General features: G+C 43.7%; 1 protein-coding gene and 1 long non-coding RNA gene across 2 annotated transcripts; both read right to left on the reverse strand.

Annotated features, from left to right (window-relative positions):
• Positions 1–2,880: 2,880 nt before the first annotated feature.
• Positions 2,881–8,010, reverse strand: LOC109527371 (uncharacterized). Its single transcript, XM_019889277.1, is given in 3 exon segments — positions 2,881–5,587; positions 5,589–6,484; positions 7,762–8,010. Coding segments are annotated over 2 exon segments (1,677 nt in total). The 5' UTR covers positions 5,990–6,484; positions 7,762–8,010; the 3' UTR covers positions 2,881–4,311.
• A 1,271-nt stretch (positions 8,011–9,281) lies between these two features.
• LOC109527407 (uncharacterized) lies at positions 9,282–14,059 on the reverse strand. The gene is made up of 2 exons (XR_002170520.1): positions 13,646–14,059; positions 9,282–9,472 (listed from the first exon to the last, which is right to left on the reverse strand). It is a non-coding gene; the product is annotated as an uncharacterized LOC109527407 (long non-coding RNA).
• Positions 14,060–15,137: the final 1,078 nt, after the last annotated feature.

Genomic DNA, 15,137 nt, shown 5'->3' on the forward strand with positions numbered 1-15,137 from the left:
TTCACACTGACAGGTATTCGATTAACACGGTTTTTAGCAATGTGGTTATAGTTTACAATTCTAGAGCACACAGGCCTTAATCATCCAGGGAATAGCCTGTTTCGAAAATGGATGGAATGTAATGGGGGGGGCAAATAAAAAGCAAATCAACCATTCGGTTGCTTTGCAAGTTCCACTTGAAGAAAAACAGCTGCCAGCATGATGTAGTTGCACAAAACAAGCATAGACTCGTTGCGCTGTTCCTATTTAAGACTGTTATGTGCGATGTCACTGCTCGTACCCTCATTAGGGAATGAAATGTTCCCAGCAGTGTGATGGCATTGCGAATCTGCTCGACATAAGGACATCCAGCTTAAATAACACTCGAGGACGCGCACACACACACACACACACACACACACACACACACACACACACACACACACACACACACACACACACTCGTACGCTCCTCACTTACATCCTTACCCCAACCCTGCCTCTCCTTGTGCTGCTGACCTACATACTGCAGCATCCTGGTTACATAACCAGCCCAGGCTGTTGATCACTGCAGGCGATGCAGTGCAAACACGCTCAAGCTCCTAAATGACAACCCCCACTACCACCAACACCACTCCCCCTCTCCCTTCTCCCCGCTCTGTCATACAAACTGTCAATGATACGACCTCCAATCGCTTCAGCTTTCTTTTTAACTATTCTCGGTCAGTTCATTGCTCACCAGGGGTTAAACACGAGTGTGGAATTAATGATTGAAAAATGTTCCAAACGTTGAAGTATATCATGGGTCAGTGTTAGTTCAAATACCTGTACGGAACATTTTAGGCCACGTTCCGTTCCCAAAAAGTATGCCACAGAAATCTAACATGTCCGAGGCTTTGTTCCGCCATAACCTGCTCTCTCAAGCAGCAACAAAAGGGCTCACTTCTGAATAGTTTGCCCGAATGTACACCGTAGAGGCAAATGATGTAAGCCCCCCTCTCTCCCCTCCATCCTCCCCCTATCCCTTCTCACTGACCTACTTTTACTCCCGTGGCCCTTTTCCCCCCACCTAACAGCCTCTGCACAATGCACAGCACCATGGTGGGCTGGAAAAAGGAGTGAAGTGAGTCGAGCGCAAACAAGCGTGGAGATGATGTGTGTGAGAAAATTCACTGCTATTTTCTGGAATCACCTTAATGAGCAAAGTCATATTGTTTGAATAAAGTTGACCTGGCACTGTTCTTCTATGACAATCCATTACCGTGTGTGAGAAAAGGAAAGAGATTGTAACGTGGGTTTGTACTTAAAAAATTGAATTTGAAACCCGGGACAAGGATGTTTGCTCAGTGTTGCAACCTCTGCCAGTCTTTGCCTCACATTCCTGCACTGGCTCGTATGCGAGCTGTGTCAGTGACACCTCGGCCATGGCAACAGCTACTGATCCATTCAAGCCACATAAGCGTTGCGTGATCTTCACAACGCTTGTGTAACTCTACTTGTTGCTCAGCTACAGCGGGCGGTGGGACAATATGTTCATAGTGTTGAGCAAGACCGGGCAACTCAAGACTAATAATAAAAGTTTCAATTTCTTTCAAGCCTTCTCATTCACCAGGTTCCGTTAAGTCCTAATAATAGGGACATTTGTGTGTTGTGTGTCTTTTTTTTCAACGAAACATCTTTTATTTCAAATGGATCTTTACCTTCAATGGATACATTACCTTCAAATATGAGTTTAAATGTAAATGGCACTTTCTGTTAGATAGTAGTAACAAACATTCTCATTTGCTCAAAGGCGAACCAACTAATCACATTTTTTTTTGTGGCTAGATAATCCTGTAAAGATATGAAAACCATGAGTATCGCGATAATGTTTCAAGATTGTAAGGGTGTGACTTTTATGCTGGGAAGAAAAGGTTTATGAGCATGTCAAAAACTGTTAAGGCAAATATTGACACACAGACAATTAAAACATGCTGATGGCCCAAGAACTGGAATTTTGGATTCGTTCTTCTCTTAGCAAATAGTACCAAAGCACAACCATATCATAGTCATTTTTGCAAAATCCTTTGACCACATTTCTCGAAGCAACAGTATGCTTGTTTGCGTTAGAATTAAGTAAGATGTTGTGCAAAAAGTAATGTAGCATACAGTAATTTGGAGATACTGTACATGCTTAGGGTTCATTCATTTTTTGTTCTTTCATTTTTTTTTCACTTCATTTCAGTTTTTCTTTTTCAGAAATGAATGTTAATATCTGAAGAATTGGCTGTTTTTTAAAACACCAAGTTTGATTGCTCCCAGAAATCCTTAAAAGCAACTTAAGCGTTACGGTCAGTGTATACCAATTTATGTAATATGTACAGAATATCTGATAAAATTACCATAGGGTCGCTGTCACTGACGGTTCACTCGCCCAACTTGAATGCAGTCAACTTGCGTCAGTTCGTTGCCACTCAGTGATCTACAGAAGACTCTGGCTGATTGACAATTACTGTGTTTTGACTCTCAGGAGTTACTAGTCAGTGGGGTAATGTATGGCACTTTTCAGCATCAAGTTGGGACAATTTAATTTTACTTCAGGGAGTTAAATTAACAGTTGAGGAAAAAAAATAACAATCCTGTACACCCCTGTTAAAATGCCAAGTTTTTTTTCAGAAAAATGGAAGCCAAGATAAATGATTTCCAATCTTATATATTTAATGTCAAGTCATGCAGATTGCCGTGTACGATGATGCACTGAATTGTATGGCTAGTATTAATACAGTATTTTGTCGATAGAATGAATATTCTCCTTTGCTGCAGGAGCAGTATCGTTGTTTCATGTATGAGATTTACCCCCCACACCTCTACCCCGACCCCAACTATAATCACAGTCAACTCAAAAAGTTCTGACATGACAAATGATGTTTCAACAACCTTTTATTCTTCCCCATTTTCAACCTTTACAATCAAAATAAAGCACATTTTTTTCTGTTCAACCATTGCACATGTCCATGTGAAGTAGAGCCAAACATGTTCACTTATGGACAAGCTTGGCTTTTAGGGGGTTCTCATTTCCGCACAAGGTTTAGGCCAACGATACTGGTTATACAGTAACACAGAGTACAAATCGTTGCATGGGGTTGCATGAGCAAATACACAGCACAACCGGGAAGAGCAGAGAGCAAAATGACACAGAGGACAATAAAATTACATGTAATAGACAAAATATTAACCAAATATAAAATATTAATAAAAATAGTGACCGCAGTATACAAGTGATCAAGACAACTTTACATTTATACATCGTGGCCAGAGGCAGGCACCTGGAAGGGAAACTATTGAAAAAAAATTGTATGATTCAGATTTAGTGTGGCGGCTTAAACTCAGTGCACAGCGGGCTTTGCTAAATTGTCGGCCAATGTGACGACACAAGAAAAGAGGCACCTTATGAGGAAAAACAGAGCAGCTTTCCTGGTTTGGGATGGGTGAGTCATCTTTTTATTCGACAAATTGTATCCATTCTGTTGTTGCAGCCAGGAAGGCTCGCCTTGTGCTTGTCAACATCGTACGACTGCATACCCTTGACCGTTAGGGGACTCAAATGTTTGGGCCGCTTTTGGTGTTGTAGTGATCAAATCACCCAAAACCGATACCAATGTCATCCATATAACTAAATGTGTGTTGTTTCAGATCAGGGTGTCCAAGTTTGGTCCTCAAGAGCCCCCTATCCAGCCTGTTTTAGATGTCTCCCTCCTCCAACACGCCTGATTCCGAATTTGAAATAGCGGCTCTCGAGCACCAGATTTGGGCACCCCTGCTTTAGATCTTGGAGGAATTTGCTTTGTAATTGTCTGAACAATTTACCACATTAAAGTTCAAGACATATACATCCGACAGATTTTTTTAAATTATTTTTGCCACATTTTCTTTTCAAATTAGATACCTCATCGATGCAAATGAATGTCACAACATTTTACAATCTAAGTGCTTGAAGTGAAAAGGACTGACTGTTATTCAAAGAGGACCAATATACGCCGTTACTGTACCAACAAAAGGTGACATTAAAGAAAAACAAATATTCTTTGGTCAAAGAAATGTTCTTATAATGCCACAATAAATGTGTCCGCTGGCCAGAAGTAGCTCAGACTGAAACTATTTCATTCTGTTCCCTCCCTCAGTGAGTGATGTGATTTGAACTGGAGGGACATGTGGGAGGTAGGAGAGAATAAAGGGAAACAGGTGACAGTGAAAGTGGATGGAAGTAATTTCCAAGCTAGGCCTCATTTTTGCTGACAAGATGAATGGGGCTGTAGTTGCAGAAACTAGAGCACCTCCAAATTGTACGCGCCTCTAACCACTGCTGGCGGCCTTTTGTGAGTCCAACCTCTCATCCGGCTGAGGTCTGACCTCCTCGGTGTACTCCACATCATTCTCTGCCTCTCTGCTGACCTGGCTGCTGTTAGAGTTGCTTGGCAGTGCCAGGTAAGGGTGCTGGGGCAGGGTGGGGGATGGGGACATGGAGACGCCCACGCAGACCTCCATCTGTGCTTTTGTCGCCCCGGTGGACATTGCTCGGTTCTTGAGGCGCAGCTTGTGGGGCAGGGCAGTCGCTTTGACCTCAGCTTGGCACTCTCCGTGGGGCCCAGTGGTTGCCGAAGCTTTCTGGTGGTAGCTGCTAATGTCTGAGGATGATGAAGAGGGGGATTCGTCATCGGTCAAAGCCTCCTTGTCGGAGCTCCGGGGGTCCCCGTCACTAGATGACGTATCTTTAGCAGAGGAATTCTCTTGGTCGAAGCCATCGCTTCTAGGGCCTCCCTCATAGGTGAGAACTGGAGGCTCTTCATCCATTGTGTTGAGGTAGCCATTGTGCTGCGAGAACACCGCCATGCCCTCCTCGGTACTGTGGATCAGATTGGGAGCAAAGGGGTTCCGGCTCTCAGCTTGCTCAAGGCTGTTCTCCTGAGCTCGAAAGCTGTAGTGGGTCTCGTGCTGTTGGCTGTTGTATTGTGCCTGCAGTTCCTCAGAATATTCGTACTGCTCACAGTCCATCGTCTTTGTCCTCTCCAGCTTCTCGGCGACCTCGGCGATGGTCACTGAACATTCGGAGAACTTGGAGTTCGAGGAGTGCTGGCCGTAATGCGTCCTGCTCTGCTGCTCATCTGGCCTCTGGCTCTCCATGGGGTAACACCCGCTGCTAGAACGATACAGAATGACGCTCCTTTGTGAAGAAGTGGCCTGGGCAGTGGAAGTAGAGGCCTCCATGTGGCTCGGCTGCTGCTGCTGGTAGTCTATGACAGCTTCAGCCAATTGTGTACTCTGCTGTTGAGGAGACATCAAAGCAGGATGAATGCCATGGTAAGCACGGCTTGGCAATCCATTGGATATACCACCAGAGAGTCCAGTGCCTTCCAATCTTGCCATCTCCATGTTGGCAGGCTCCTTCTTTATGCTGTAGCCCAAAGGCTCGGGGCTGTCCCTTGAGGAGCCATCAGACAAGTCCGACACAGATCCTCTGGGAGAATACTTGGGGAGCGCCGAGTGGCGCTCACCGCGGCTGGGCTGTTCGGTTTCCGAAGAGTCTGAGTTCAGCATCACCTGGGATGCGCTGGAGTAGCCGCTACTTGAGCGGGAGGTGCTGGCTTTTCTCCATGTAGGACGCTGTGGTGATGAGTCCAAAGCGCAACTTGAGCTGAAGTAGTTCCGTTTTTAGACGAACATTCTCCTCATTCAGGGCCATGACCCGGTTCTCTAGAACCATGTCATTCAGGCGACGTTTTTCCCTTGAGCGCTTTGCTGCTTCGTTGTTCTTCCTCCGTTTTTCCCAATATGAATCATCCTTTTTCTCATCAGAGATGAACTCCCGCTTGCGGCGAGATGCCACAGTAGGCTTGGAACCTTTAGCCTGGCGGCTGGCCCGTGCCCCGCCCTCAGGAAGAGGGGATGGGAGATCGCTGTAGGAAGTAAAACTGTCCACCTCCATGGCATTTTTGTTGCTGGTGGTTGAGATGTGTAGATTCAGGTTTTCCATTTTTCCAAGCAAAGGCCAGAGTGGAAATAGAGCAAGTGTGTCGGGAAAGATGCACAGGTATAACAAGACTTTGTGATGCAACTATTGCCACTATGTTGCGGGATCAGCAAAGACTTCACATCTAAGAGAGAGCCTCATTGATTTCTCTTGCCAATTGTTTACTCGATCAGAATATTCAAGTGTCCAAATTAGCCAAGAAGATTAAAAACAGGTGGAACTCCATGAACACCTTAGACATTGAACTTATTTTCTCAACAAGCAATCCGTCAAAAAAATGATCACGCCTGTGTTTCAAGTTGTTTGGTTTTCTTGGCGCACCGCAAGTCTGTGGAGTCTCTCGGCAGGTGAACTGGAGTTTACTGATGTCTTCCCAAATGTTCTGCACAGCTGCGGAGCATGTCAGGCCACAGCGCTTCTCATCACAGTGTCGTACAGAAGATGTAGGTCAGGCTGTCTACTTCGGGTCTCCCTGAGGATCCGACTTGAATGCCGTTGCTGTTATGTAGAGAGAGAAAGAGGGAAGGGGGGTTGGGGGTGGAGTACAAAAAGAGTTAGACTTGCAGTAATTGTCTGAGTGGTCAGAATAGTCAGTGTATCACTGTAGTCTATCAAAACTAATTTTCAAGTCTTGTTGGTGAATGGTGTTTACAAGAGACCATTCTCTTTACAGAGAGAGGAAGAGCACACTTCCCAAAATTGATGAGACTCTTTATTTGTGGGGTTTGAACACAATACTGCCTATAATATATCATTGTCAAATATGTATCATTTTATCACCTACTATTCGTACCACAATCAGAGCAAAAAATTGTTTTATTTACCGACTGACACGAGACCATAAGCTACTAGATTTCCTTGTACTGGCTCAACATGGTTACTCAAACCACCCAACATGTCTTACGCCAAAAAGGTAAAATTGATGAAGGGCTGGATAATAATTCAATAAATATGTATATGTAAAAAAGAAAACACACACACGAAATACTTATATCCTTATAGCCTTCCAACCATATCGTCTAGCTCTACATTGAATGAAAGTGAATGCAGCTTACAAGCCAACTGCAATTATTTGATCTGATCGGCAAAGTGCACAGTGGTCTGCAATAACCACTTGACTTCATCTACCGTACTTACAATTCAAATAGCGGTCACTGCTGTAATTGATTTTGTGGCTAAATTAATCACTGGGTGAGTTGTCCATCTTGATGAATAAACGCCGCACTTTAAATCAATAGGAAGAAAATCATTTTCCTGACAAATCTATTGGTGTGTACTCAGTCATGCTGAGGGAGTTTACCGAAACTATTGTTTGCATTATGTTTTCTGTGTTGAATAATAGGACACAAAAGATCAAGTCTATGCCATGAAGATGAGATATGAGGCATGAAAGCACAAGTACATTTTTTTCCATTTTGCGTCACCGTGTGACTTTCAAACTCAAAGCATCTCCTAGGTTACTTTCTATCTCTTTTAAGGTCTTAGGCCTTTGACTGCATTTCTTTGATCGACTACGGGGAAAAATCTATGACAAGCAAATAACTTTACATTTTAAATAGTAAAAAACGTTCGTGAAGATGTTGCACAACTTCTCAAGAGTTTCTTTCGGCAGCAAACTAGTTGAGACTAACAATGCTGCCTCAAATTCTTCAAGACACGACGATTAAAATTCCACACAACCAACCAAAGTTTTAAAAATCAATTATAACACTCATGCCGAATGACGGCTTACAAAACGTATCACTTTGGTACCTTTACAAATTTGTGCCACATACCTATTAAATGTGAGCATCAGGTTACTGCATCATTCTACTTAAGACGGAACACGATGAATTTGTTACATCATCTAACAGCGAGGGAGGAACAAAACAAAACTATGCAACCTTGAAGCTTGTGTAATCCCAATGCCGCAGCACTTGTTTACTCACACCTGTTTTCTTCATAACTAGGGGCGAAAGACAAGGTTTGCTACCAAACCAGTATGACTGCCTTTTATCAGTCGCTCTTCCCCCCACCCCCTGATTTTTTTCTTAGATGAACTTGAGTATTGCAAAACAGAAGAGAGAGAGATTTGGTCACAACAGATGTGGAAAATTTCAGGGGTCAACCCCTCCTTCCCACTACGAATCATTTTCATAAAGACCGCAGAGGGAGGGGAGGGAACAAAGGCGGGTGGGAAGGAAGCTTGCATACGTCTGCGCTGTCCCACTGACCTAGAAACAATGCTTAGCAGTAAACACTCCTCCCGTCTTTGACAGTACGCCATAAAATAGGTCAGTAGGACTGCAAGAGAGGGAGGGCGCGTGAAGGAAGGAGTATTAGAGTGCACTCTATAAATAGTCCAAAAGAAAGAGGGGGGAGAGAGGGGTGGATGACAGGAAGGAATCCAGGAGGTTCAGGAGAACGATATTAAGAGACAAACTGAAATCTGTAAATAGCATAACATCCCGATTATGGATCAATTTGAACGCAACATCAATCCCTGGACACGCTACAAAGAGCCAGTAACGCAGCACGGAACAATGAGCATCAGAGGCAGATGAAAAATTATAGCTGAAGATGGCATTGATGTCAGAGCACACACCCATCTCCGCAGCCAAACTCACACATAACAGCCTCTCTCTGGACTGCATGGGGAGGGGCTGCTTTTATCCCTTCTTGGGTATGTGCTCTGAATCGCTCTTGTGTAATGTGGACATCACAGCAGTTACAGTTGACTGACTTTAAATTCCCCGCTACTTCCCTCTCAGCGCAAGTTTAAAATCAAACTGTTTTTGTTGCTGGTGGTTGAGATGTGTAGATTCAGGTTTTCCATTTTTCCAAGCAAAGGCCAGAGTGGAAATAGAGCAAGTGTGTCGGGAAAGATGCACAGGTATAACAAGACTTTGTGATGCAACTATTGCCACTATGTTGCGGGATCAGCAAAGACTTCACATCTAAGAGAGAGCCTCATTGATTTCTCTTGCCAATTGTTTACTCGATCAGAATATTCAAGTGTCCAAATTAGCCAAGAAGATTAAAAACAGGTGGAACTCCATGAACACCTTAGACATTGAACTTATTTTCTCAACAAACAATCCGTCAAAAAAATGATCAAGCCTGTGTTTCAAGTTGTTTGGTTTTCTTGGCACACGGCAAGTCTGTGGAGTCTCTCGGCAGGTGAACTGGAGTTTACTGATGTCTTCCCAAATTTTCTGCACAGCTGCAGAGCATGTCAGGCCACAGCGCTTCTCATCACAGTGTCGTACAGCAATCCGTCAAAAAAATGATCACGCCTGTGTTTCAAGTTGTTTGGTTTTCTTGGCGCACCGCAAGTCTGTGGAGTCTCTCGGCAGGTGAACTGGAGTTTACTGATGTCTTCCCAAATGTTCTGCACAGCTGCGGAGCATGTCAGGCCACAGCGCTTCTCATCACAGTGTCGTACAGAAGATGTAGGTCAGGCTGTCTACTTCGGGTCTCCCTGAGGATCCGACTTGAATGCCGTTGCTGTTATGTAGAGAGAGAAAGAGGGAAGGGGGGTTGGGGGTGGAGTACAAAAAGAGTTAGACTTGCAGTAATTGTCTGAGTGGTCAGAATAGTCAGTGTATCACTGTAGTCTATCAAAACTAATTTTCAAGTCTTGTTGGTGAATGGTGTTTACAAGAGACCATTCTCTTTACAGAGAGAGGAAGAGCACACTTCCCAAAATTGATGAGACTCTTTATTTGTGGGGTTTGAACACAATACTGCCTATAATATATCATTGTCAAATATGTATCATTTTATCACCTACTATTCGTACCACAATCAGAGCAAAAAATTGTTTTATTTACCGACTGACACGAGACCATAAGCTACTAGATTTCCTTGTACTGGCTCAACATGGTTACTCAAACCACCTAACATAACATGTCTTACGCCAAAAAGGTAAAATTGATGAAGGGCTGGATAATAATTCAATAAATACGTATATTGTATATGTAAAAAAGAAAACACACACACGAAATACTTATATCCTTATAGCCTTCCAACCATATCGTCTAGCTCTACATTGAATGAAAGTGAATGCAGCTTACAAGCCAACTGCAATTATTTGATCTGATCGGCAAAGTGCACAGTGGTCTGCAATAACCACTTGACTTCATCTACCGTACTTACAATTCAAATAGCGGTCACTGCTGTAATTGATTTTGTGGCCAAATTAATCACTGGGTGAGTTGTCCATCTTGATGAATAAACGCCGCACTTTAAATCAATAGGAAGAAAATCATTTTCCTGACAAATCTATTGGTGTGTACTCAGTCATGCTGAGGGAGTTTACCGAAACTATTGTTTGCATTATGTTTTCTGTGTTGAATAATAGGACACAAAAGATCAAATCTATGCCATGAAGATGAGATATGAGGCATGAAAGCACAAGTACATTTTTTTCCATTTTGCGTCACCGTGTGACTTTCAAACTCAAAGCATCTCCTAGGTTACTTTCTATCTCTTTTAAGGTCTTAGGCCTTTGACTGCATTTCTTTGATCGACTACGGGGAAAAATCTATGACAAGCAAATAACTTTACATTTTAAATAGTAAAAAACGTTCGTGAAGATGTTGCACAACTTCTCAAGAGTTTCTTTCGGCAGCAAACTAGTTGAGACTAACAATGCTGCCTCAAATTCTTCAAGACACGACGATTAAAATTCCACACAACCAACCAAAGTTTTAAAAATCAATTATAACACTCATGCCGAATGACGGCTTACAAAACGTATCACTTTGGTACCTTTACAAATTTGTGCCACATACCTATTAAATGTGAGCATCAGGTTACTGCATCATTCTACTTAAGACGGAACACGATGAATTTGTTACATCATCTAACAGCGAGGGAGGAACAAAACAAAACTATGCAACCTTGAAGCTTGTGTAATCCCAATGCCGCAGCACTTGTTTACTCACACCTGTTTTCTTCATAACTAGGGGCGAAAGACAAGGTTTGCTACCAAACCAGTATGACTGCCTTTTATCAGTCGCTCTTCCCCCCACCCCCTGATTTTTTTCTTAGATGAACTTGAGTATTGCAAAACAGAAGAGAGAGAGATTTGGTCACAACAGATGTGGAAAATTTCAGGGGTCAACCCCTCCTTCCCACTACGAATCATTTTCATAAAGACCGCAGAGGGAGGGGAGGGAACAAAGGCGGGTGGGAAGGAAGCTTGCATACGTCTGCGCTGTCCCACTGACCTAGAAACAATGCTTAGCAGTAAACACTCCTCCCGTCTTTGACAGTACGCCATAAAATAGGTCAGTAGGACTGCAAGAGAGGGAGGGCGCGTGAAGGAAGGAGTATTAGAGTGCACTCTATAAATAGTCCAAAAGAAAGAGGGGGGAGAGAGGGGTGGATGACAGGAAGGAATCCAGGAGGTTCAGGAGAACGATATTAAGAGACAAACTGAAATCTGTAAATAGCATAACATCCCGATTATGGATCAATTTGAACGCAACATCAATCCCTGGACACGCTACAAAGAGCCAGTAACGCAGCACGGAACAATGAGCATCAGAGGCAGATGAAAAATTATAGCTGAAGATGGCATTGATGTCAGAGCACACACCCATCTCCGCAGCCAAACTCACACATAACAGCCTCTCTCTGGACTGCATGGGGAGGGGCTGCTTTTATCCCTTCTTGGGTATGTGCTCTGAATCGCTCTTGTGTAATGTGGACATCACAGCAGTTACAGTTGACTGACTTTAAATTCCCCGCTACTTCCCTCTCAGCGCAAGTTTAAAATCAAACTGTTCAGCGGTCGCGCTTAACTGCTGTAATGTCAGCCCTAGCACAAACAGGACATGTTCTGTATTTTTGCTTCCGGCCTCATTAAACCCTAAAACTGTTTCCAGGAACTTTCTACTTCGAGAGGAATGCTTCACCTCTGACCCCCAGTGGGACGAATGTGAGTCAACAGTGAGGTATCCCTGCTCCCCTCCTCCAACTTGTTAAGAGATCCAACCACACACGTGGAGCGTCCATTTTGCCCCACGGCTTTGTGCCTATGGATTCAAAGGAGGAGATTGGATCGAGAGACTGTCACCACTACTTGAGAGCGAAAGCACCCCTGCGTGTGCTGATTTGTGGCAGCCTGTAAATCACTAAATTGTTTAAATAATTGTACCAGATAAAATGTCAAATAAAAAATAACATTGGGTCCTCTTTATATTAATATTTTCTTTGCAACTGGTGGCAGATATGCAGCATTTGAATACATCCTCAGAGAAACAGTTGTCAATCTAGAAATGCTCATAATATGGCTCAGGAGGACTTAATAAAAACTAGATTGGACATGATGGGAAGATTTTAGCACCACATCTTTTACAAGCTTGGGCCGCCCAGAAAAATTGCTAATAAGAATTGCTTACAGTTGTTAATCGCACATCACTTTGTACAGATGCACGAGCCCTCCAGAAAATGTTTTTTTTTAATTCATTAGAGCAACAGACTGAGAGGTCAAACCCAAAGTCTGAGTAGCCTTGTATGCCGTGTGTACCGTCACCCAAATACAGGTCTGACCTACATTCAAAAGCAGACTGGGAAATGGCAACGCAGACGCTCTAAAAACAGACCAGCTGGCAGCAGGCAAGCTGAAAGGGCTCACCAGAACCCTGCCTGCCTGCCAGACAGGCCTTTTTCCATGCATTGCATCACATCCTGAATGTTCACTTGTTCCTTTCTTATTTCAGTCAAGCCACGACAATGCCATGTTGGGAGTCTTTAGGTGGCCGGGTATTGTTTTAACTCACATTTTCACTCAACTAAAATGCCTCACATTATTATTCTGCATTAGCACAGGTGTGCTGACTTGTTTTAAACGTCTCCTCTCATTATCACATCACGAATAATACAGGGTGTAAACGGGAATCAATTATAGGACCTTGTGTCCCAGGAGAGAAATTTGTAGCTCCCTGCTGCGTGCTGGTTATGTCATCCCTTCGACTCCTTAGCAACACTTTGCGCCTTACTTAACAGGCATTTTGAAACGAATTAAGACATTTTGGGGGAGCCTTCTGGTGAATGGGCAGAAAATTAACCGACTTGTATTTTCTGCCGACACACGTTTTTTTCTGAGAACACCATTTCGCTTCGCTAAACAACCACATGCAAATTTATGACCAAAGCTGTAACGTGGTGGTACTTAAATTATCTCCATTACGCTAGCTAAGCACCATGTGCGGGGATCAAGTGCGTATTATTAGCATTATTAGCCGCAAAACGGCAACCGAGCTGCTGCCTCGGTCGACTCGCTGGAAAACACCACCGGGAGGAAATTTCCTCACCTTGACTTTGAACATACACAATTTGACTTTGAACATACGCAATTTGAGACACGCGTTTCCAGTCTAGTTTTGGTCCAGCTAATAACGCAGGAAAGGGAACAGAGAGACATAAACTAGCGCGACAAAAGAACCCAACGTGTTGTTTGCCCAATGGAACGTCTCGAAGTGACGGGCGGGTTGCCGGCTGAGTCGCCATGTGAACAATAACCAGCGTGTCCTTTTCGCTAAAACCAGTGAATAAAGCATGAAAGCACTAACATTTAGAATTGGTAATTATTGGACGAACTGTTAGACATAGAAGGAAAGAACAGAAGAAAAAAAAAACAAGAGAGAGGGTCGAGCCGTCAAAACATACCTTTGAATGGTGGAGGAGGGGAAAACAACCTTCAGGCTTCCCCGACACAAAAGCTGTCTCGCTCCCGTTTCCTCCTTTTCTTTAGACAAAACCTATCCAGAAAAAAAAGTTGTTCCCTCTTTGGTGTCTGTGCGCGTTCGAGTCCCCGGTATCTCTCTCCTTGGTCGAGTCGCCCCGTGTCGTGCGCCGGCGGACACTTTGCTCCACTTTGTTGCAGCAGCCTTTCTAGAAATATGTGTTAGTAGGTCAATGGTTGCGTAACAGCCCCTCGGCTGCCTCGTCACGTTTGTGTCCTCTGTGTTTCCACGCGAGAGTATGCGTGTTACATACACTGCACCCACCACCACCCGCCGCGTGTTTCTCTCTCCCCTTCAGCCGTGGAGCACATCCATTTTCCAGCGTGGAGTCTCTTTACAACACGGACAGTAACGCGAGCACACGCGCCATGTGAGCCACTACGTGTGGTCTGGGGGGGGGGGACACTGTGTGTTGTATACACTCCTTATGTAATTATTCGACATAAAATAATAGTCACAACATGATGTAGAGCGTCATTGTGTCAGAATATAGTGATAGACAGATGTCGACCCCACACACACAAAAGCCAACCATTTTTATAACGTTTTAAATAAATACAAAGAGCACTCTATTGTAACATATGAATGATGATTATAAAAACACGATACAAAGACAACATAAAGAACCAGTTTTATAAAGTGTAATTAAGACGGAAGTCTCAGACACACATAAACACATTTGAGTTGATGTGGGCCTTTCAAGGGCGCCGTCGAGTACGTGACGTCAGAAGATGGAGCGAGTTGGGTCAATTTTCTGCATACCAATGTACAGTTATACATGTAAATTGTACTGACTGATATTTGTTCTATACAACACCAAAATGCTTCCAGAAAAAGATAAGATAAGATATCCTTTATTTGTCCCACACTGGGGAAATTTACAGTCTACAGCAGCAAAATTGGGGGTAGAAAGAAGAAAAACAAAGTGTTTGCATTCACAAATAAATGTTTCAGTTTTAATGTACACAGTTCAATTAAGTGCAATATAAATATAGATATAGATAAGGTGGCTGTGCTATTTACAATTGTTTTTCACGTAATTTTATTTTTATTCAGCAGCCTGACAGCAGTCGGTAGGAACGAGCGGCGGTATCTCTCCTTCTTGCAGCGCGAGTGTAACAGACTCTGGCTGAAGGAGCTACCCAGTGCTGTCAGGGCGGGCGGGAGGGGGTGGGAGGGACTGTCCATCATAGCTTTTAGCTTAGCTAGCATCCTCCTGTTGCCCACCTCCTCCAGAGTGTCCAGGGAGCAGCCCAAGACAGAACTGGCCCTCCTGACCAGTCGCTCCAGTCTCTTTCTGTCCCGCGCCGAGATGCTGCCTGACCAGCAGACAATGCCATGAATGAATGTGCAATGAAGTCTGAGAAAAAATATCTACTCCGACTTTGTTGCTTCAATCTGACGTCACTCGACAA

The sequence above is a fragment of the Hippocampus comes genome, unplaced genomic scaffold (assembly GCF_001891065.2).
Source record: "Hippocampus comes isolate QL1 unplaced genomic scaffold, H_comes_QL1_v1.1 scaffold86, whole genome shotgun sequence".
Lineage (NCBI taxonomy): Eukaryota > Metazoa > Chordata > Actinopteri > Syngnathiformes > Syngnathidae > Hippocampus > Hippocampus comes.